This window comes from Hypomesus transpacificus, unplaced genomic scaffold, assembly GCF_021917145.1.
Source record: "Hypomesus transpacificus isolate Combined female unplaced genomic scaffold, fHypTra1 scaffold_262, whole genome shotgun sequence".
Taxonomy (NCBI): domain Eukaryota; kingdom Metazoa; phylum Chordata; class Actinopteri; order Osmeriformes; family Osmeridae; genus Hypomesus; species Hypomesus transpacificus.
In genome coordinates, this window is record NW_025813789.1 from 97,107 (window position 1) to 121,092 (window position 23,986).

General features: G+C 43.5%; 1 protein-coding gene across 2 annotated transcripts in view; it reads right to left on the bottom strand.

Annotated features, from left to right (window-relative positions):
- The window catches only part of LOC124462905 (ras-related protein Rab-40C), a 78,745-nt gene that overhangs the window by 53,323 nt on the left and 1,436 nt on the right, over positions 1-23,986 (bottom strand). The window contains exon 2 of one of the 2 annotated variants that reach the window (XM_047014610.1): positions 23,724-23,964. In XM_047014610.1, the coding sequence (XP_046870566.1) occupies positions 23,724-23,865 (142 nt within the window). In that variant the 5' untranslated portion in view covers positions 23,866-23,964. The remainder of the gene's footprint in view (positions 1-23,723; positions 23,965-23,986) is intronic. The other variant, XM_047014611.1, reaches the window with a different exon arrangement.

Consider the following 23,986-nt stretch of genomic DNA (forward strand, 5'->3'; position numbering starts at 1 on the left):
TGGAACGTGCAAAGAGTGATTACTTATGAAAAACTGTTGATTTCAACGTTTTTTTGGACATGTCAGCTAGCAAGATTTTCAAGCCATGTCAAATCAAATGCTCAGTTTGCCTGCTCTTTTGAGTGCTGCAGCAGCCCATAACAACTGATCAATGAAATAACTTGCACAGAAGTTATTAATGTAGCCTATACTTAAACTGATATTTAAATTTACAACGTCATTACGAACGAAAGGATTTTCTCCCATATCACTTTTTGACACAGGTCGACTTTAAAATGATGTAACTTCAGTTGTGATAAAGATATCTGAGTGATTTAAACAGATTTGTATCCAGAAGATTTTGTAGTTTCCAATATGTATAATACCCAGAAAGTACATTTGCAATCATAGGGTGTCATTTATTGACATAGTTCTTCATATGAAAATAATGAACTATTATTAACAACTATATTTACTCGGAGTATCGAAATGCAAATGTAGGCTACCTATTGACCAATTATTTGTTTGTAAACATTCGGGATGCCCACGCAATGTGGTTGCAGAAAACCGGGAAAGGATAGCATTTAAAATGGCAAAAGGACCACACGGATAATACAAATAGTTAGATTTAAAAATACCAAAAAGGTCGAGGAGGACAGCCTTTAAGAGAGCAATTACCCATTGATCTGTCGCATCAGAATTTTGATTTGGGTCTTGAAATTTGAGTGAGAATGTCGCCCGGTACAGACCGCATAGTCGAGCGGCAACCATGTCTTAACGTCATGTCACAAAGTTCATAATTTTACAGTTTTACAGTCAATTCTACATCTAAAAAGTCGAGCAGGGCAGCTTTCAAGAGATATGGGAATTCTGCTTTAGCCAGCTGGTCCGATAATTTTTCTGATTTGTTTAAACTGGCAATCTGAGTGAGACTGCTTCCCCGTTACACTGTTTTGACGTTAGCCTCAGTCAGACTCGCTCACTGGCAGTGTGCACAATGTTGTATTTCACTCCATTCTACACCAGAAACGTCAGGGAATTCCCCTTATGTAGATACGAGCCTGATGAAGATAGTCAAATTTCTTTAACCAAGCCTTTTTCATTCAACATTTACCTGAGAAAGCGACCTCCGTTAGCCAGGCTAGTTTTGCCCGATCACTTGGTCAGGCTATTAAAGGGTATCGGGGTCAAGTCACTTTTGTGCATAGACAACTGAAACGTAAATGTATTTGTCCAAAGGCCAAGAGGCTCAAAAAGTTAATATCAAGCCCTGCAATCCAGTGGCCAGAGATATATGATGACCAGATCGACACTCCAAGTGTAATAGACCGGGGAGAAGTTCGTCTTTTGCAACCGACATGCACAGTTGAGCCTGCTTGACAGTTGTGTGCAAAAGGTGATAATTGGTCTATATTGACTTCAGTTATTACAATTTATGATATACGCCACTAGGAGGCGCTGATAACAACACAACGATGTGCATTAGAGACTTAAGAGAGTCTACAACGGTGGCTCATGTGCACGCTTAAATTCAATTACTCTGAGAAAAATAAGTAGTTACTAATTCATTACGTGTGTACAAGTAGGGCTGGGCGATAAAATTAATTATCTAAGTAATAACTTCCCTCGATAAAGATATCGTAACATTAATTCATTTTCAATAATATCGATAATGTCAATAGAGAATAATTAGGAACAGCAGTCCATTTCATTTCTGTGATGCAACAGGATGTTGCGGAGAAATGGTAGCCTACGCTCACTAAAATATACTGAGCACGTCGAGTGGAGTAGCTAATGTTAACAGCGGAAAATTAGTCTTATTGCCGAAAACAGTGGCAGCGATAGCCATGGCGAGGGAGCAACTTCCAATGAAGAAATTGTTGATAAAAAGGGTTAGTCTTGTTCAGTTATTTGGAAGTTGTTTGGCTTTTTGAAATCCGACAAAGAGCAGAGCAATGTTCGGTGCAAATTGGTGTAGTAAACAAACAGAAGGTTACCAAGTCTGGTAATACGACAAACTGCAAATGTGTTCTGTGTCCTACGGTCTCGGTTAACAAACGTTTTAACAAATCTCTGCTTACAAAGGTGTTGGTAGATCTGTCGAAAGTCCATATTCGTTTTTTTATATAATATAACAACACGTAGGAAAATCCCAAATCAAACACGACGAATCTGGTGCAGACGCCATGTTGTCAACATCTCCAAGGCAACCGCTTGCTAGGTCCGTAAATAGTTTGCGGACCTCTGGAGAGGTCTGCAAACGGTTTTGCGGATTTCTTATAACGTCTCTGGACATATAAGAACAGCGTTTTGGTCCAATTATAATACTAATGTACATGAAACCTTTTTTACCACCTGAAGCAAAATCACTCGTTGGAACATGCAGAAAGTGTGAGTTTGCGCCAAGGTATTGATAAGTAGACTATTGATAAAAGCAAGGTATTAGAAAGCTTAAGTTACTTGACCCCAGGTACGTGCTCCCTGGCCGCAAACATTTCTCTCACACTGCTCTGCCTAAACCTTATGCCGAGTCTAGGCAAAAAGTTGAGGAGAATTCTTTAGCTACTACTACAGATCTGTGGTCTATTGTTTAATTATCGTTCTCGAATGTCAATATAAATATCTGTATCGATAATTTTTTACCCATATCGCCCAGCCCTATGTACAAGTCTGCTTTACGTTACAGTCACACCATTACACTATATGCAATATAATGTCTTAATCGACTACTTTGTATGGTGAGCTTGTAGTGAGACATCAAAAGTATGGTTTGGAGTCTGTTAGCACAAATAGTTTAACTTATTTTTTTAAATAAAAGTTTAAAGCCTGTTCTCCTATTCTAAAATGGCCGCAGGGCAGTTATGACAGTAAACAAAAGCTGCAAGACACCCAATGCAACTGCAACAAGATACTTGCGTACCACTATCAACAGTACAGTAACTGTCATGTACCAGTATAGGCGCTGTCACGTACCAATAGCTACTGTCATGTACCAGCGGAGGCACTGGCATGTACCAGTAGCTACTATCACGTACCAGTAGCTACTATCACGTACCACTAGCTCCACTGGCACATACCACTAGGTGCCAGTAGAGGCACTGGCATGTACCACTAGCTACTGTCACGTACCAGAGGAGGCACTGGCATGTACCATTAGCAAGCCCCCACCCCTCGCCCCTCGGCTTGAAGCAACGGCCCCGGTGGATGTAGGTGGTATTGCATTTACGGTTAGGTTTCCGACTCTTCCGGTCGTTTTTATTCTATTAACTCCAGTCAACATTTACAAAACTATCTCCCCCAATAATTTTTGTTCGATTCTCGAACCTGGCTCAAACTACTAGCTTTTTCATAGAATAATTTTTCCCGATTTTTGCTAAGTTTGAAACCAATCCGAAATGGGTAAACTAGCACCCCATTTATTTGAATACGTCAATAAAAGTTGCCTGCAAATGTGCTCGCGGATACTAACAGGGCACGAGCACAAAAGTTTACATTGGCCGATAGCTGATTTACATTGAGCTGAATGAGCCATAGACTTATATAGAATGAGGACAGGGAGAAATGGCTTGAGTTGCCTGACTTGTTGTAGCAAGTTTAGCAAATGGTTGTCACACATACATGAAATGTTGTTAATATAGTTTATTCACGTTATTTTTCAACAGATTAGATTTTTTGTAAAAACGTTCATGACATGATGGCAAATATATTATGTTTAGCGCGAGCATAGATTGTTGACATGTCTATCTGGAGCAAAGACGAAGATTAAAACTTTAACTGTTAACCACAATAGGAAATGATATATATTTAAATAATATTAGTCTTGCCTTCAGAAGCTTTTGTAAAACACACCTATTATTCTTTTTTTGATCGTGTCATCAAGCCAGACTGCTTTTGTGGGACAATGAAGGTCCTCAGTGACTATGTTTCACCCCCACTTACATCTGATGGAAACGTCTTGTAGCCTATATGGTTCTGTGAATATGCCCCTTTCAAAGGCAATGTTCAATAAAGTATATTTTAGACACAGTTCTCAAGCTTTTATTTATTACATTATTACCAAGTCTTGTTAGATCACGTTATATCCATTAATAGGCGTTTGGTTTTGTAGGATGAACATATAAAAACACAGGCCACATTTCAACACTGATGATAAATTGAAGGCAGTGTGAATTTCGTGGCATTTCGTTTGAACAAAAGTTGACAGTAAGCTATGGTACGTCTGCATTATGGAAGATTTCGGTTACCAAAATAACTATTAAGCTTTCTTTGCCTGGCGAGAACAACGACGGAGCTGTTCATGTTAACAGTTTATTTCATCCGATACAATGCGTTGGAAATCATACTCATATCACAAAGAAAAAAAAGCAACATATGTGATGAGTTCCATCTAAAATAGCCCTATATTCAGCCCTATAGCCTATTTCTAAAAAACAAGTGAAAGGAATACTATACAGTGACAGAATACATTTCCGTTAAGTTTGCATCATGTCTCTGATTCTTATCGGACTTGTACCCCATTCTGCCCATAGATTCTGCCCCTGCAATGCCTTAGCTCACACACTCGTAACCATATAAATCTATGCTCGCGAGTATAACGTATGACGTTATACTATAAAGTATGACGTGTACAGCTAGTTGCAAGCGTGCACGAGGTCTCGGAGCTCCATGGTGCTCCCTGGTGCTCCCTGATGCCAGCCCACTCCTCCATTCACCCCCAGATACGCTGAGCATCCAAGGTGGGACATAATTGCAGCATTTATCCAATGACCGTATAGTTTCGAAGCACTGAAAACAACTGTCCACAGCAGCCCCATTGAAGTCCATCGAAGCTGACCTTCCTCAGGGAAATGCACTGTGGTGCTACGGGAATGTATGAGACGGAAATCAGTCAGTCGACCTGCTAATATATGTAGCTGATTCTGAACAAACTCGACTTCGATATGAACGTGTTCTAACGCAGTTAAAATGTTAACACAATAGTAAATATTTGACCATGATTTTTTTTATGTTAGGGGAAGCCGAGCTTCCCTTGTAGTCTTAAAGAAATCGCCACTGGTTTAAGGCGGGTCCGTCTTACATTAACATTTAGTTATTTAGCAGACACTCTTATCCAGAGCGACTTGCAGTAAGTACAGGGACATTCCCCCAAGGCAAGTAGGGTGAAGTTCCTTGCCCAAGGACACAACGTAATTTGGCTCAGCCGGGAATCGAACTGGGGACCTTCAGATTACTAGCCCGATTCCCTAACCGCTCAGCCACCTGACTCCCTTCTAGTGATATTTTCAAGCATTTAGCCTACTCATATTGCAAAAATCATTAAGAACACTCTTTGAAACAAGCGAACCCTCTTTGAAACAGGCCAACCCCCTTTGAAACAAGCCAACCCCCTTTGAAACAAGCCAAACCCCTTTGAAACCTACTGTAACAACGTTGTCACTGGTAGTATTTTCAAACCATCTGAAATGTCACTGGAGATTTTCAAGATGGCCACCAAAATGGCATTGATAATGACATTTTGGGCCCTATTTTAACAATCTGAAACGTAAGTATCAAAAAGTGAAATGCAAGTGACTTTGGACGGGAATCCGGCGCTGTTGCTATTATACCGGCGGGATAAATGACTGCGCCTGGCGCAAATGTAAAATGGGTTGGTCTGAAGTAGCTACATTACTCATAGGTGTGGTTTGGGCGTAACGTGCAATAAACCAATCAGAGCAACATCTCACACACCGGAAGCCCATCTGGCTTCCGGTGCGCCTAAGAGACGGCCGCGTCGACAAGAGCTCCGCAAAAACCCAGCTTTTTGTTTGTCTTTTTAGTGTTCGTTACTTGTTTTGTCAATGTTGTATTGTCGTTTATTCAGTACGACCGGCAAACACTTCTGGACTTTAAGTTGTCACTTGGCAAGGATAATTTTACGAACTCTGCACACTAGTCACTTATACACTGTCACTTTCAGCTACTGGTTGCTTTTTCAGTAACATTGCACTACTGTACCTCACTGTACCTCGCCACCAGGCTCCTGTTTGGTCATTGACATAGTCACTGATCTACAAATTTGCACTATTGCACTGTACTCCACTTAGGTTAGATAGGTTATAGGGTTGAAACAGGTTTTTTTGTGCATTAGGGTTAGTATAGCGTACTATTTATTGTTATCTGTAATTTTAGAAGTTTTAGTGTCAGGGTTAGTATAGTCGTTAATTTATTGCTATCTGTATATTCAGGAAGTTCACTTATCTAAGCTCAGCATGGATGTAAATTTGTTCCGTGTACTTATATGTTATGTCAGATGCTTTCGTTGTCTTGTCTTAAGAATTTCAGTGCCCAGTCTAACCTTGTGTTGTTCTGTGCATCTGACAAATAAAAGACTTGAACTTGAACATTCCCTTTACGAGCAGGCCCGCTTGTTATCTTGCGGAATGCTATTATAACGGAATCTGCCGGAAGTTCAGAATGGTCACCAATCATCTTTAGCTGTGAATACTCTCACACAGTCTTAAAAATGATTTTGAGTAATGAACACAAAAAAATATTTGTCTTTTTTGGAAAACCAGCATTTCGTATATGACGTATGAACATCATGGATGTGACGCATCTGGACCAGTCTTCTGCAAATTACATAAAACGCCTATATGAATAGTGATTTTCAACATTAAACTATTAATTAAGCATTGAAATTTAAAACATTTAGTTACAAATAAACTGTGTGAAATACCCAAAAAACAGTCAATGACCCCTTTAAGACATCTTTGATCGAAGCTGACAACTCCACCTCAGCTTGATCCGACAGGTAGCGCAAGCAAATTACAGAGCGCCGCCTTAAATACCTAAACCAATCGAGTCCCTCGAGCACTCTTGAGTTGCCTCTCTAGTAGGAAGTAAATATTACAAACATGGAGCGCGGATCGAGGTTATGGCAAAGACAGTTAAGGCAAGACAATAAAGCTACTCGAAATTTCAGTATCTCAGTACCCCTCCTTGAGTCACCACCTTACCGCGGTGGAGGGGTTTGCGTGTCCTAGTGATCCTGGAAGCTATGTTGTCGGGGGCTTTATGCCCCTGGTAGGGTCACCCAAGGCAAACAGGTTCCAGGTGAAAGACCAGACAAAGCGTGGCTCAAAAAAAACAACCAAAAAGAAAAACATTAATGGTTCTCAGTTGCCCCTGCCCGGAAGCGGGTCACCGGGCCCCCCGCCCCTGGAGCCAGGCCCGGGGGGGGGGCTCGATGGCGAGCGCCTGGTGGCCGGGCCTTTTCCCATGGGGCCCGGTCGGGCACAGCCCGAAGAGACAACGTGGGACCCTCTTCCAGTGGTCTCACCATCCGCAGGAGGGGTCATGGGGGTCGGGTGCAGTGTGAGACGGGCGGCAGCCGAAGGCGGGGACCTTGGCGGTCCGATCCTCGGCTGCAGAAACTAGCTTTAAGGACGTGGAATGTCACCTCGCTGGCGGGAAAGGAGCCTGAGCTGGTGCGCGAGGTAGAGAGTTTCCGGCTAGATATAGTCGGCCTCGCCTCGACGCACAGCATAGGCTCCGGAACTAGTCTCCTTGAGAGGGGCTGGACTCTCTTCCACTCTGGAGTTGCCCTTGGTGAGAGGCGTCGAGCTGGGGTGGGAATACTTGTTTCCCCTCGGTTCGGCGCCTGTACATTGGGGTTCCCCCCGGTGGACGAGAGGGTAACCTCCCTCCGCCTTCGGGTGGGGGGAGGGGTCCTCACTGTCGTTTGTGCTTATGCACCAAACGGCAGCTCAGAGTACCCACCCTTTTTGGAGTCTCTGGGGGGGGTGCTGGAAAGCGCTCCTCCTGGGGATTCCCTCGTCCTCCTGGGGGACTTCAATGCTCATGTGGGCAATGACAGTGAGACCTGGAGGGGCGTGATTGGGAGGAACGGCCCCCCCGATCTGAACCCGAGTGGTGTTTTGTTGTTGGACTTCTGTGCTAGACACGGCTTGTCTATAACGAACACCATGTTCAAGCATAAGGGTGTCCATATGTGCACCTGGCACCAGGACACCCGAGGTCTCAGTTCGATGATCGACTTTGTAGTCGTTTCGTCGGACTTGGGGCCGCATGTCTTGGACACTCGGGTGAAGAGAGGGGCGGAGCTGTCAACTGATCACCACCTGGTGGTGAGTTGGCTTCGATGGTGGGGGAAGACGCCGGTTAGGCCTGGCAGGCCCAAACGTAATGTGAGGGTCTGCTGGGAAAGGCTGGCGGAACCCTCTGTCAGAAGGAGCTTCAACTCCCACCTCCGGGAGAGCTTCGATCATGTCTCGGGGGGGGCCGGGGACATTGAGTCCGAATAGGCCATGTTCCGGGCCTCCATTGTTGAAGCGGCTGACCGGAGCTGCGGCCGCAAGGCGGTCGGTGCATGTCGCGGCGGTAACCCTCGGACCCGGTGGTGGACTCCGGAGGTGAGGGATGCCGTCAAGCTGAAGAAGGAGGCCTATCGGACTTTATTGGCTGGTAGGACTCCTGAGGCAGCTGATGTGTACCGGCAGGCCAACCGGTACGCGGCTTTGGCGGTCGCGGAGGCAAAAACCCGGGCATGGGAGGAGTTCGGCGAGGCCATGGAGAATGACTTCCGAACGGCTTCAAAAAGGTTCTGGACCACCATCCGGCGGCTCAGGAGGGGGAAGCAGTGCTCTGTCAACACTGTATACGGTGGGGATGGTGCGCTGCTGACCTCGACAGAGGACGTCATGGATCGGTGGAAGGAATACTTCGAAGACTTCCTTAATTCCACCAACACGCTTTCCGACGTGGAGGCAGAGTCTGGGGACATCGGGGGGGGCCCTTCTATCTCTGGGGCTGAGGTCGCCGAGGTGGTTGAAAAGCTCCGCGGTGGCAGGGCCCCTGGGGTGGATGAGGTCTGCCCGGAGTTCCTTAAGGCTCTGGATGTTGTAGGGCTGTCTTGGTTGACACGACTCTGCTACATCGCGTGGACATCGGGGACAGTGCCTCTGGACTGGCAGACCGGGGTGGTGGTTCCCCTCTTTAAAAAGGGGGACCGGAGGGTGTGCTCCAACTTTAGGGGGATCACACTCCTCAGCCTCCCTGGGAAAGTCTATTCAGGGGTCCTGGAGAGGAGGGTCCGTCGGATTGTCGAACCTCGGATTCAGGAGGAGCAATGTGGTTTTCGTCCTGGCCGTGGAACAGTGGACCAGCTCTATACCCTCCACGGAGTCCTGGAGGGTACATGGGAGTTCGCCCAACCAGTCTACACGTTTTGTGGATTTAGAAAAGGCGTTCGACCGTGTCCCTCGGGGGCTCATGTGGGGGGTGCTCCGAGAGTACGGGGTACCGGATTCCCTGATCGGGGCTGTCCGGTCCCTGTACGACCGGTGCCAGAGTTTGGTCCGCATTGCCGGTAGTAAGTCGAACTTGTTTCCGGTGAGGGTTGGACTCCGCCAGGGCTGCCCTATGTCACCGATTCTGTTCATTACCTATATGGACAGAATTTCTCGGCGCAGCCAGGGTGTTGAGGGGGTCCGGTTTGGTGACCTCAGGATCGGGTCGCTGCTTTTTGCAGATGATGTGGTCCTGTTGGCTTCATCGGGCCGCGACCTTCAGCTGTCACTGGAGCGGTTCGCAACCGAATGTGAAGCGGCTGGGATGCGAATCAGCACCTCCAAATCTGAGGCCATGGTAATCGACCGGAAAAGGGTGGTGTGCCATCTCCGGGTCGGGGAGGAGATCCTGAACCAAGCGGAGGAGTTCAAGTATCTCGGGGTCTTGTTCACGAGTGAGGGAAGAATGGAGCGCGAGGTCGACAGGCGGATCGGTGCGGCATCCGCAGTGATGCAGGCTCTGCATCTGATTAGGATGCCTCCTGGACGCCTCCCTGGTGAGGTGTTCCGGGCACGTCCCACTGGGAAGAGGCCCCGGGGAAGACCCAGGACACGCTGGAGGGACTATGTCTCTCGGCTGGCCTGGGAACGCCTCGGGGTCCCCCAGGAAGACCTGGTGGAAGTGGCCGGGGAGAGGGAAGTCTGGGCCTCCCTTCTTAGGTCGCTGCCCCCACAACCCGATCCCCGGACAAGCGGCAGATGATGGATGGATGGAAATTTCAGTATCACTGGAGAAGATGTCGATCGTTGAAGATATGTTTAGGCTATATCATGTTAATCATGATTCTGACTATAATCATGACTGGAATGTCTGTTTCACTGAAACACGTCGGTGAAAGGGGTTATAACCGATACAGCCGAAACACGATTGTCAGCTTTGCCGTTTCATTTGAGAACATTTTCATTGTGTTGTGAACAGTGTATTGTGAAGATTTGCATTGTGTAGCGTCCGTAACGTCACGTCCATAACACATCACACATTTTTTTTAAGTAACAAAGGGGCAAGATTTGTTAATTAAACTAACCATTGGTATAAATAAGCTTTGCACAGAAACTTTGGATGTTGTAGCATCGGCACTGTTTGATAGGCATAAACTTATTCTACAAAACTACTAGTTACGGACGTGACTTGGCCATGGAACTCACTGAGTCATAAACAAGAGGCTTAATGCATTTAAGGAGTTGTGCTTTTAACTCAAGCTGAGCATACACAATGCTCTATCATTCCCTTGTCAATCAGGAAAATGCTAAATGGTAACATTTTCTTGAAAACTGGAGTCTATTTACCCCGTTCTTGAAATGGTACAAAACAGCCATTTGACAAATGTTTTTTTGCATGAGTGCACAACTTGTATATTATGTAAAAGAGTGCAATTGTCTATAAATTTAGATCAGAGTGTTTACATGCAACAAAATATAGACCTAAGTGAACATTTTAACAACAGTTATATTTGTGTGGCAACTTTTTTTTTCTATGGTAAGGGTGACCTTTGCATGGAATTGCCCTGTAGTCTTTTCCACAGATCACATCTTTAGGATGTAAGCTTTCAGAAAATACATGGTTTAGGTGGTTGAATCAGTTTCCCTAAATGGCACAGCCCAAAAAAGTATCAGCCATATAGCCTACTCCATTTACCAATACCGAATTTATTATGCATGGGCAGCATACTAATATGGAGAGATGGACGTGTCTCTTGTCTCATTAGATAACATCCTGAGGGTATAAGCTTTCAGAGGATATATGGTTTTAATGGTTGAATCAGTTTTACCTTCATGTTACAGACAAACATGTAGCAATAAAATTCTGCAAATTGCCAAAATTACAAGTTGAGCAACCTTATTTAATTTGGAAGACAATTCTGAAATAAAGTTTTTTTTGTTGCCGTTAGAAAAACTAGCATGTTAGCTAAAGTTAACTCCAGATTAGCTCACGGTTGTTTTAGCAATAAAAAAAACACCAGCAATTTATTTTGTAGCTACTTGGAAAAAACATCCTTGTCATCTCTTTCTGCCTGAAACAGGTCTGAACACGGCCAAGAGCACAACATATTTCAGACCCAGATTAAGAAATCAACAAATGCTGTTCCACTTTTAATGGGTAGATAAAGTATGGTATTGCCTAGTGCTACATGTAGGTAAAAAGCTTGCTTATTTAGCTAGCAATAATCATAATGTTTGCAGAAGGATCTTTGTGACTTATCTAATGTTATTATAGTCAGAGAAGGTCTCATTAGGGTGCTTTGGCCACTGAAGGGAAAACCGGCCAACTTTGACTTACTTTCCTCTTCCTCGAAAAAACCCTCCTTATGTCCACGACTGTGGAACAGTCATGTCTGAAGTGCTAGCTACAAGCGCGATGCGTCGATCAAAGAGTATGGGAGTTGAATCTGCGTGCGTGATGCTGTTTTTCTAGAAAACGTGGAGTGGAATTCTATTGCTATCAAATCAAATGTATTTGTATAGCCCTTTTTACATGCAAGCATGTCACAGAGGGCTTCACATGTGCCCATAGAACTGCCCCTCAACCAACCTAAACCCTCAAGGAGACAAGGAAAAACTCCCAGATGGCTATGGGTATTCTCCCTACTGATAAAGTGGAACGGATTTGATAGTGAAGCAATGGAAAGATCGCTGGACTAGTAGACCAGTCATGCACTAATACTTTGATCGCAAATGTGGGGGGGTCCAAACTACTTTTTTGGGGGGAACCCCCCAAGTTACATTGCGGCAACGCGCATGAATGTAGCCTACTACTACACACTGCCAGTGGGCGAGCCGAGTCAGGGACTCTGAGGCTAACGTCAAAACAAGACGCGGTCTCACTCAATTTCCAAGTTTTACACAAATAACACAAACATGCTGACCCGCTGGCTGTCTTCGCAATCGCCATAGCTTTAAAACACTGCTCCCCATTTGGATGTAAAATTGACCCTGGTACAAAATTAAGAAAATACTCATCAGACGCAGATCGACAACACTGTTGTCGACGAGTGTCAACACTCGTCGACAACACTGTTGTTGCTGCCGCAATTGTCAATGGAGGCTGACGGGGCTCTCACGTAGCAAACAAATCAAAGTTTTTACAGCAACCTACATTAAAATCTCACCACCTGGCTGTCTTCACAACAGTCATGTCGTCATAACATATCCCTCTTTCTGTTTTTTAGTGTAAATTGAACTATAAATTAGGTACGAAAATACTACAATGACGCTTTCTAGCATGGCTGCCGCCTAAAAGACTAGGCGGTCTCACGGGCGACCCGCACTCGCTCAAATTACAAAGACTTTCACGACCTAAATCAATATAGATTTTTTGGGGGTGGTATTTTTTGTAATCCGAGTTCCAATTTGCGTGCTACAACGTCTCTATCACGTTGTATCCATGCGTCGTTGCTAACGTGTGTTGACGTGGTGACGTAGCTAGCACCAATTACCCTTCGTCGACTAAAGGCACTTTGTCTCCACAAAAACGTTGTAACCTCCTAAACTGTGTAACGGAACGTAAATCCCAATACAAGCAACTCAATCGAGACCAAGACAAACATTTTGACACAGCCGTTGTTTATGTAGTCCAAATATTGACTGAGCCTTAGGGGGGCAAAAATTAAAAAAAACTAGAAAAGGCTGTTCCTGCGAAACAGCAGTGAGAATGCTGAAAACCTGAATGGGGATAGCTGACCATGCAAAAAAAAAAAAAAGCTGAACATTTTGATATTTTTTAGAAAGTTATAAGCTGAAGCTTCAAAGTGCCAGAAAGGTATTTTAAATAGGGGCTGGAGCTGGACGAAGGCATAAAACTACAGAAAATAGAAGAAAAATGCCAAACAAAAAGTGAAAAAAATCTGAAAGAAGAGAAACAATGCATAACAATTTAAACATTTAGCAGAAAATTATTTGCTGGAGTTTTAAAAGGCCTGAAATGTATGTTAGAAAGGACCTGCAGCAAGATGAAGGCAGAAAAGTACAGGAAAGAGAAGAAAAATGCAAAAGTACTGGCAGTTGGAAGGTACTGTTGTGAATTTATTTTTGAAAGGACCCGGAGCAAGATGAAGGCAGAAAACAGAAGAAAATAAGAAGAAAAATGCAAAACAAAAAAGGGGAACATTTCAGAAAGATGAGCTGCAGGAAAACGTGAAAATTGAGCAGAAAGCCAGTTGCTTAAGTCTGGGTTGAACGAATTTGAAGATAAAAGGACAACACTGGAATGACTTGAACTTGCTGGAAAAACGTAGCAACCGTTGGTCATTGGCAACAGACTGGCAACATTTCTAACCTAGAATCTAGGTATCAGGTTCAAGACGGAGGAGAAACTAATCATGTGGGCCTGCACACCCAGTCCTGTTCAGACACTTAATTTAAGATGACATCAAAATAAAAATTCATAGTGCAGGGTTGCCGATGTTGTTGTTGTCTCTGGTGAGTTTTTTTATACGTAAATAACAAGATCATGCTACATCTAACCAGCGGATCATTACTTGCAAGTGTGTCAAAGTGGTATGTATTAACACCGTAGGCTTGAATAATAACCGAAGGCGTGAAGCTAGAGAGAGGATGCAATGGAAGATTTCCTACATAAACTAGATCTACTACTTCAAATTGAAAACTGAGATATTTGGAGTAGAGACAAGTTACTTAACATTTGTGTTCAATATCGTCAATTAAAAGTAAATACCCTTCAGTTACGAAGCATTTGTTGGTAGGATTAACGCCAGCTGCAGCAAACACTTACCCCAGCCCCGGTTTGGCTGTTCGTGACGGTCACCTATGACTGTCTTGAGCCTCAATTTTTGCAGATTTCTGTGAAACGATCTAGCTAGATTATGTGCACTTTAAGTTCAATGTACATACCTTGTTTGGCCAATTTGGTCGATACTGTAGTGGAAGAAAAAGTCGAACCGTTTTATGGAGAGCCAAATCGCGCTAGCTCGATTATAAGAGAATAACAAACATTTACCTAGCATCCACACCTCAAACAAGTTAACCTAGACGCAAAGCTGTACGTCCAATCCCAAAAATAAGGATATTTTCCGAGACCCAAGACTCTGCCGAAACCATAGATATCCTTTATGTGTCTGTGCGGTCAGAAAAACAACTATTTTGGCAGTTTCCAAAACCTTTTCCCCAATTCTGCTTTCATGGTGCGTGTCTGTTTGGTTGCCACGGTGATGGCTGTGATCAGCTGTGATCGCTAAAAGTATTCAGGACTAGTTAAAGGCCAAAAAACGGCGGAAGAACTCAGAAGTTGAAAAACAATTGTGAGAATGCTGAACATCATTCTCACAATAATAAATATATATGTGAGATAACAATGGTTGGGCCCTTGCCGAAGGCAATGCACACCCAATAAAATGGTTCTTAGTCTCTGACTGGTTGGCCACCCCTGATCTATCGGAAGATCCCTTTAAAGTACAACACTAAATTATTACTTTGCTCGGACCATTTTACCAAAGACTGTTTTGAACGAAAACCTTGGACAATTTAAAGAAGGATTTGCTAAGCCGCTGCTGCTGAAAAGAGGTTCTGTTCTGACCGTATTGCTCATCACAAACCCAAGCTGTAAGTATGATTTTCTCGCTAACAGTATCCTATTAGCAATGCTAACATCACCTGTATTGGTAGAATGCTAAATACGTTGAGAGGCAGTTAGAACCGAAACTGTACTGTACTGTAGCGTGTGGTACGTGACAGTGGCTAGTGGTACGTGCCAGTGCCTCTACTGGCACCTAGTGGTACATGCCAGTGCCTCCACTGGCACCTAGTGGTACATGCCAGTGCCTCCACTGGCACGTGACAGTGGCTAGTGGTCATAGAGTTAATATTACTAGAGTAAGCTACTTTTGTCTTCCAAGATGGCGTCCCCATTCATTTCTATGAAAAGTGCGCAGTGAGGTAAGCAAGAGCGCGAGACTGGACGCGGCCATCTTTCCACTTCCGTGTCTTCCGGTCTAGCTTTAAACAGTGGCTCTTTTTTTCACTCGCTGGGCTTCCGTGTGATGGTTGGAGGCTCTGTCGAAAGACTGCATCTCCTTTTGACTGACAGCGATTTTGTACTATTAAAAGTCACCGAAGCCATTCAAGCTCAGTCTCATCACGGATTTTGCAACTGCAGTTGAAAGACAAACTGCGGCAACCTATTTCTTGGTATTTGCTTGGCGAAATTGCTAGCCAATTTTCATCATATATTTCATAAAATTATACACTCCTTATTATACACTCATCACACTCCTTGTTTTAGTTTAACCTAATTCCCACATTTCCTTCAGGCTTAATATTTTTTCTTTAGTTCGTTCATTCATTCATACAGTAGGCAAGGCTAGTGTCGTAGGGGTGAACTAGCCCAGTGTTTCCCCTATGTTGATTTTTCCTTGGCGGCCCGCCACGGTTACATTTCTGCCGCCACGGTATCAGAATTAGAGCTGTACAAAATATTAGGCCGTCTATCAGCCGTGATTGTTAGAGCGCATGTCGGAGAATGGCACAGACGCGCTTCACAGCGAGTTGAGATTGCGCGTGTGCGTCCTAAGTCGTATAATTTATGTTGTCAGTTCATTTAAGCCTGTTATTGTATTAGTCTATAGTTCTTGCAAATTTAAATTAAGTTAACTGGGGGGTATTCCAGGTAGCGGGTTTAACAAACTCTGAGATTAACCCTGAACTCTGAGTTGAGTTACTCTAACATGGGAAACTCCGAAAATTTGGTTCCAGAAAAGCTGAATTTGTTAACTCAACTCGGAGTACGGCAACTCTGAGTTTAACGCGTGCATGAATACTTCCAAAAGCCAACATCTATGGAGCTCCGATACTAGGATTCACCATGGCAACCAACGACAAAAAACTTTGTCATACTTCACCACACTTTAGATATACGTTTTATTTCGTGTTCAGGGTCAATCTGAGCACATATTCCGGAAAAATAACCCCACTGTCCGTTAATATTACAGGAGAAAAAGTGGTGGACTTAATAAAACAGCATGTTCAATGTTATATTAGGCTACATATAAAAACATACTACGAACAGGTAATGCATATTTTACTTATAGGCTACGCTTGTGATTGTAACCTCGATGCACCATGGTTTTAATCATATTTGACATAATACAAAGTTTAAATATCAATTGATGCCTATTTCAACTTGTAGTAGCAGTTTCCCTCAACAGAATGCTTTTTATCAAAGGATGAATAAGATGATGAAGAGACCTTATGACTGCTGCCGCAGAAATGGATGCAGAGAATTACTATGTATGGTAGCTACTGGTAGTTCTTTCTCCATGTACTTTTATTTACAGGCTTTTTTTGTAATTGTCAGTTACGCTGACATTATGAGAATAATGAATATAAAAACGATTTGCACATTCTGACAACAGGGCAATCTGTATACAGTGAGATGTTCATTTAATGGCAGGTGAATTTTGCATGTGGAACAGTGAAATGTAGCTAATATAATCTCATGTCACAAGTAAATTAGTTGTACAAACTGCACCTTGTGAAGAAAGTGCCAAAAACTGACCAAGAGATGCAGTAGGCCTACTTATGGTAGAAGAATAAAGGCTAATTTCGAAAAAGATTTACTGGAACACCAGTTACGAGAGGATGCATGGTCACAGGTGATGTTAGTTGTAGGAACAATAACCTATATGATTATTGATTGTTGAATTTTCGAAGAAGATTGTTGAAAGAGATGGTGTACTTACGGCAGAAGAATAAAGGCTGATCTTGTAAGGCTATCAACCTGCCCCCACCTCTCATATGGTAAAATATGGAGTTACTGGATGGAGTCTCAACTTGATGGCTCTCACATCTCATTGTGTAACTTACTGTAGAATTGCTAGTCGTGTTAATAAGTAAGGGTCAAGATTCTGGGGTGATTGTAGTTGTTCTTAAGGAATTGTGAATCATTGTTCTGTGGATTATTGATCTCCTGAGACGTTCTCCTCAGCTCTAGCTTGTCCTACTCCTTCTTCCTCACTCTTGCTTTGTATCTCTGGTTTACAATAATCATGGTAGAGTAGGCCAAAGAGTTAACCTTCATTGATATCATTCATTTGCAATATGGTACAAATTATTCAACCTTAATTTGACCATTCTTGCTCTGATTTAACTCAAAAATCAAAATAGTCAAATAACTGTAATTCCATTGGTATTGGCATTATTTGGTTAATGCTAAATACACGTTTCAGTTTCCCATCTTCCTTCAAACCATAAGGGAATAACTTTTGGTTGTTTGGCCAATATTGACCCCCTACAATGTTGAAATAGATTTGCTGAAACACCAGTTTCAGGATGGTACATCATGTAAATTGTAGGAATCATATGAATCATGTAAATTGTAAGAACAATAGCCGATAGAAATAGGCTGGGCTACTCATTGTTAACTCTATTTGTAGACAATGAAGAAGACCAAATACAATTTCAATTATTTGTATTTATTTCAGTGCCCAAAAGCATTTGGTCAATTCTGAGTGCATGTCCATGGCATGTAACACTAGCGACGAAGGCCCAAGGCTGAGAATGTTGCTCAAATAAATTACAGATTGTAACAGGTAATGTTAACTTAGGTATTCATCAGGGAATTAAAGCACATCAAATCGCAATCTTAAAATCGTCTCCCAGCGTATAACTAACCAAATTAAATTTAGTTCGAGATCGCTCGGCTGAACCAGGAAATGATATGCCGTGTCTGCCAAAGCTATCGGGCTCATAAAGTGGGAGGGGATCGGTAGAAACGCTAGCGAGCAAATTAGTTTCACGGAGTAAGTTACCATGGAAACTTACCAAAAGGTTTCGATACCTCTCTTTCTGGAACGTGGAACTCGGAGTATGCCTCTTTTCAGGGTTAAACAACTCAAAGTTTTCACTAAACCCGCTACCTGGAATACCCCCCTGGTGATTTTCGTTGTTTGTATTCTTCCCCTGCTAGCGAAATTGCACGTCTGTTGATTGGATAGCGATTGCTGCCCTTGCTCACGTTTGTATTTTAGGTGCATTATAATGCTTAAGTAGCCTAGTTTTAATGAATAAATAGTGGGTATATTGTTATTATTTCCTACAGAATGCTTAGCCTATCAAGATCAAATGAAGCAGACAGTGTACATGCTTCCGAGTGGCCTACCTTAATCTATAGGCTAGGCCACTGCATTTACAATAAGTTGTTACGTAAATTATTAATTGGCAGCATTTAATTGGCTGTAAGGTGTCTTTAAGTATGCTAATTTTACTTCTTTAGGGGAAATAGTCACGAAAGTATGTGCAATATTACATTAGTTATTAGACTATTACATTAAGCTGCTCCGAAATATAGGGTTAGCACTTTGTTTTGGCCGGGAGGGGGGGGGGGGGGAGGGGGAGTGTAGGGGTAGACCTGACCTGCCCCCACTGCTAAAGAAAATCCTCTGGGAAACACTGTAGCCAGTGAACAGAAAATGTTTATGATGTAAGCCGAAAATGAGCTTCCCCTATTTGAAAGACCAGCAGCCGCCACTGCCTGAAACCGACGCAAGCAAGCACACCCTATAATTTCCCCAGAAATTGTACCCTCTCTAGTTTTACCTTGTTACTGCAAAGAGTCACATCCTACACAGGGGCACACGTGAATCTCTCTCTCTCTCTCTCTCTCTCTCTCTCTCTCTCTCTCTGGATGGGCGTGGTTGATCGGATATCCGAATATCCTAAAGTAAGCTAGTATTCGAATACTGTTTTCAAATAATTATGAGCGTTTTTGAATTACAATTTAAAAAAATGTTTTTTTATGAAAAACCTTTAAATTAAATTTAAATTTCCATGTGTCGTGAATTCTAATAGTTGTGACGTTAGAAATGCTGAAAACGGTAGGCTAGTATAGCCTACGTGACCCTGCGTTCTGCTGCGAGCCTCCTGTCATTTCTCGCTCAAAAACAATTATATGGAAAATGGCTAGTAAGCGGAGCGATGTGTGGAGGTATTTTGATGAAGTTGATGACCAAAAGAACGTTAAATGTAAAATACGTAATGTCAAACTAGTGTACCACAAGTCCACCCGCTCAATGCAAAACCACATGAGGTTGAAACATAGAGAAACTACTTTGTCGTACTCGCAGGACAGACAAACGCAGCCACTCATCACCTCATTTTCTACCTCGAAGCGCAGCTGTGACCCCACAAGAAGCGAGCACATCACGCAGTTGATCGCAACGATGATAACTAAAGACATGCTACCATTGAGCTTTATGGAAGGACTGGGCTTTCGAGAATTGATGAAATTCCTGGAACCAGAATACAATGTGCCCTCACGAAATACAATCACTGTGAGGGTCGAAAATAAATATAACGAGAGGGCCCAAAAGCTAAAAGCTGAGCTTGAAGTCACAGAAAATTTAGCTATCACTACAGACGCGTGGACTGCTCTGACAACCGAGTCATACACAACCATCACCTGTCACTACATCTCCCCGGACTGGGAAGTTAGGAGCGCAGTGCTACAGACAAGCAGCTCCGACGAAATGCACACAGCACTAAACATAGCTTCCCAACTTAAAGCAGCGATAGAAAAGTGGGGCATAGCGCACAAAGTGACAGCCTGCGTCCATGACAACGCCAGTAACCAAGGACCAACGCCAGTGTTGGCCAACCAGGGCATGTTGGAGTGGGAGTCAGTCCCCTGCTTTGCTCATACGCTCCAGCTGGCCATCAATGAAGGCTTTAAAGTGGCCAGTGTGAGTCGGGTGGTGGGAGCAAGTGGGAGGCTGGTGAGCCATTTCCATCGCAGCACTGTAGCGACAGTAGGTTTAAAAAACAAACAGCAGCAGCAAAATCTGCCTTTACACAAGCTCATTCAGCACTGTCCAACACATTGGAACTCAATCTGAGACATGTTTGAGCGTCTCCATGAGCAGAGATGGCAGTGGCAGCAACCCTCTCAGACAGAACCATCACTAAACTGAGTGATGCCAGGACCCTGGAGCTCACGGATGACAACTGGCAAACGATCGAAGACATCATACCCGCACTCCAGTCTCTAAAGCGTGCTACTACAGCATTGTGCAGCGAGACCCATGTGTGCATGCATAAGCATGGAGTACCCCGTGACACACAGCCTCCTGACAAGGCACCTAATCCCAAACTCTACAGTCCCGAAATGTTGGGGACTTCAAGAAAGCAGTGGCAACCTTGCTGAGAAAGCACAAAGTCCTAAACACCTCAACTGACCCCGGTAATTGTTTAATTAATTTAATGTATGTTATTACCAAATTAATGTGTTTATGTATAGCAGGGATTCCCAAAGTGTGGAGCTGCCTCTAGGGGGTGCGCGAGAGGAAAAATGTAATGGTGGTCTATTGGTGTAATATGAATTATTATATGGCAACAACAGTACAAGCTTTCTGATTGGCTAATTGGTCCTGCTAGCCGCGTATTGCCCTCCTCGCCCGTCTGACACGGATCCGGACACATTATTTGTTTGTAAACATTCGGGATGGGCGCGCAGCATGGTGGCAGAAAACGGGGAAAATATATATATTTTTTAAATATATAAAATTTATCTTTTTTACAGTTTTACAGTCAGTCCTACAACAAAAAAAGTCGAGCAGGGCAGCTTTCAAGAGATCTAGGAATTCTGCTTTTTGCCAGCTGGTCCAATCATTTTTGTGATTTGTGTAAAACTGGCAATCTGAGTGAGACTGCGTCCCCGTTACTGTACAGTAGTGTTTTGAGTTAGCCTCAGGCAAACTCGGGTCGCTCACTGGCAGTCTGCACAATTTTGTTTGTCACTCCATTCTACACTTAGAACGTCAGGGAGGACTGCCTTTGGTAGATACGAGCCTGCTGAAGATCAGATTTCTTCAACCAAGCCTGTTTCATTCATCATTTGCCTGAGAAAGCGACCTCTGTTACTAGCTAACCAGGCTAGTTTTGCCCGTTTCACTCCTCAGGCTATTTAAAGGTACATGTTAGCCAATGAACGCCAGCAAGATTGGCACGTGACTTGAGCATATAAATTGATGTGTTCCTGTCAAATAAATATTTATCTCGTTACTCTCCCATGAGAGCTAGTTCAGAAAACATGTTTCTTTCACCTGCACTGTTAACACTGGGTCAAATACTTACGCCAGGATCGCTGCAGAAACCTACTCTGCAAAACAGGGCGTTTTCACGATTGTTCCGATTCAGGGATTAATATGATAAAATGTTGCTGTTGCCCCTTTGTTCGGTTTGTGTTTACACTGCAACATTTAACAGCGGACTAAATCTTGTAAACAAACTCCACGCGCTAGCAAACTGTTCTCTCATTGGTACGATTTTAATGCAGCTTAATAGGCTGTTGCTTTTTTTTTAAGGTGTGGGGGAGTGGGGGTGCGTGACCCAGTCGGGATGTAGTAGGGGGTGCGTGGCCTTAAAGTTTGGGAACCGCTGATGTATAGCCTATGTGCGCATTATATTTCAAAAACATAATATACCTGTATGATCCATCCCGGTAATAGTCCATTCCGGTGACAGGCCTAACATTGGATTATAATTGATCTCATACAGGCAAGGCAGCGCTCATTGCCACAGCGCTCGATCCAAGACACAAGCACCTGAATTGTGTGCAACAGCCTCTCCACCTGGAGATCAGGGAAAGGCTGACCGAAATGTGTCAAAGTGTCAAAAGCCACACCGATAATGCTCAGCCAGATGCCTCTGAGGAGCAGCCGACGCACTCACGCACCCACATTGCCACTGCAACACTCAACACACTTTTTGGAGAGGACTACTACAAGGATAACGATATCCAACAAAGTGAAGTTGCGCTGTATTTCACCGAGCCATGCATCCCACCCCAGGCCAACCCACTGGAGTGGTGGAATACCAACCAGGGACAGTACAAAAAAACTTAGTGTTCTGGCTAAGCAGTACCTCGCAATACCCGCAACCTCAGTTCCTGCCGAGCGAGTCTTCTCCAATGCCGGCTTGCTTGTAAATAGACTCCGTACTCGCCTCTCTCCTGAACATGTTGATATGCTCATTTTCCTGCATAAAAATGCGTAGGTCTAATGCTCGGGAGCCGCGGGTTGGCCAGGCCTGCCATAGATGAACATCAGCCATGCCTGTCGAATGTCTGGTTCCATGGGAAGATTATAAAAAGTCAGCATGTCAGCATTCCCAATACAGCCTGGAACACTGGATTTATGATGGTCCATTTTCAATATACTTTAAAAACATGCTGTTCGCGTGGAAGTACACAGAGCAGCGCACAGCTAAACTAGTGTCTGACAAAAGGGCGGGTAAATGTTAGTGATGTGTCGTTCGTGAACGATTCGTTTTGAACGAATCCTTACAAGGACTCGGGAGTAACGAGTCCTCTCAAAGAGTGATTTGTTCATTTTCTCGTCGCCGCGCATCGGGACTTTTGCATTGGCTTGTCCAAGTAAACAGAAATGATTTGTTCATTTCCCGACTCTGTCTTTCTACGAGTCTTTGGATCACTTTTCACTTGACCTGCATAGGCTCTGTACTGGTAGCTAGAGGAAACAAATGATTTGTTCATTTCCCGACTCAGTCTTTCTACGAGTCTTTGGATCATTTTTCACGTGACCTGCATAGGCTTTCGCGTGGTTGCTGTTTTAGTAAGGCGTGAATGATATTTGCTCAAGTCATCATACTGACTGGTTTAGTTATTTTCACTTTACATTTACACTTACAGTTTAGTGCAGTGTAATTGTTTGTCGTGATAATAAAATGCTAGTGTGATAATAATTGACCAAATCATACAAACTGTCATGATACATTATTTTAATGCAGGAATTTATTTTAAAATAGTATCTGCTGGTGCACATGTCATGCACTACCCTACATAACAATATGATACGTGTTTCCAGTGGACATATAACCCCCCGCCCCCCCCCTCCTTGGTTGAAATTAACGAATGACTCAAAAAGATTTGGTCATTTTACTGAACGAAATTCAAAGAACCGAATCAGTAAAATGATCCGAACTTCCCACCACTAGTAAATGTACATTTTGGGGCGTGACAAAGTTGATGCTGCACGTCACAACTTGCACTGTTTCATAAGCTAGCGTTTGCAAGTTGCAGTTTCAAAAAGTGAAATTTTGATAGGAAAGAGGTTTCAATGGACTTTGAGGTTCACTGTATGTCTATTTTACACACCAAACTGTCATTCTTCAACTATGACAAGGTAAAATCGGTTTTGCAATCAATCGTAAAAAATCAATTTAGTTGCAACTTGTCAGTAATGTGTTATGTATCAAAACAGCCTTAACATTCTGGAGAGGAGGAGCGCAAACTGTCAACATGCAGCCTACATGTGCAAATTGCTGGGGAGAAAAAACATGTTTTTAAGTAGGGATGTGATTAGCTAGCTAGCGTATAGGTCTAGTTATGACAACATTGGAATGTAAAAAAAAATATGAAATTGGTCTCACCACTACTGTAGGCATAGGGGGACTCTGCAGAGCCATCCTGCAGGCTGTCCAGTATCTCTCCTTTCCCGACATCACTGTCTCCCACCAGCAGAAACTTGAGAAGGTAGTCATAGCTCTTCACCGGACTGCCCTGGGTGCCCATCTTCCCTCACCTCGGTGCCCCCCACAAAGTGGAAGGAGGAGAAGGCAGAGGGAACTTACAGATGGGGCCCCAGTGAGGAAAGCAGAGAATGTGGGGGTTCTTAAAAAAAATATATAAAAGA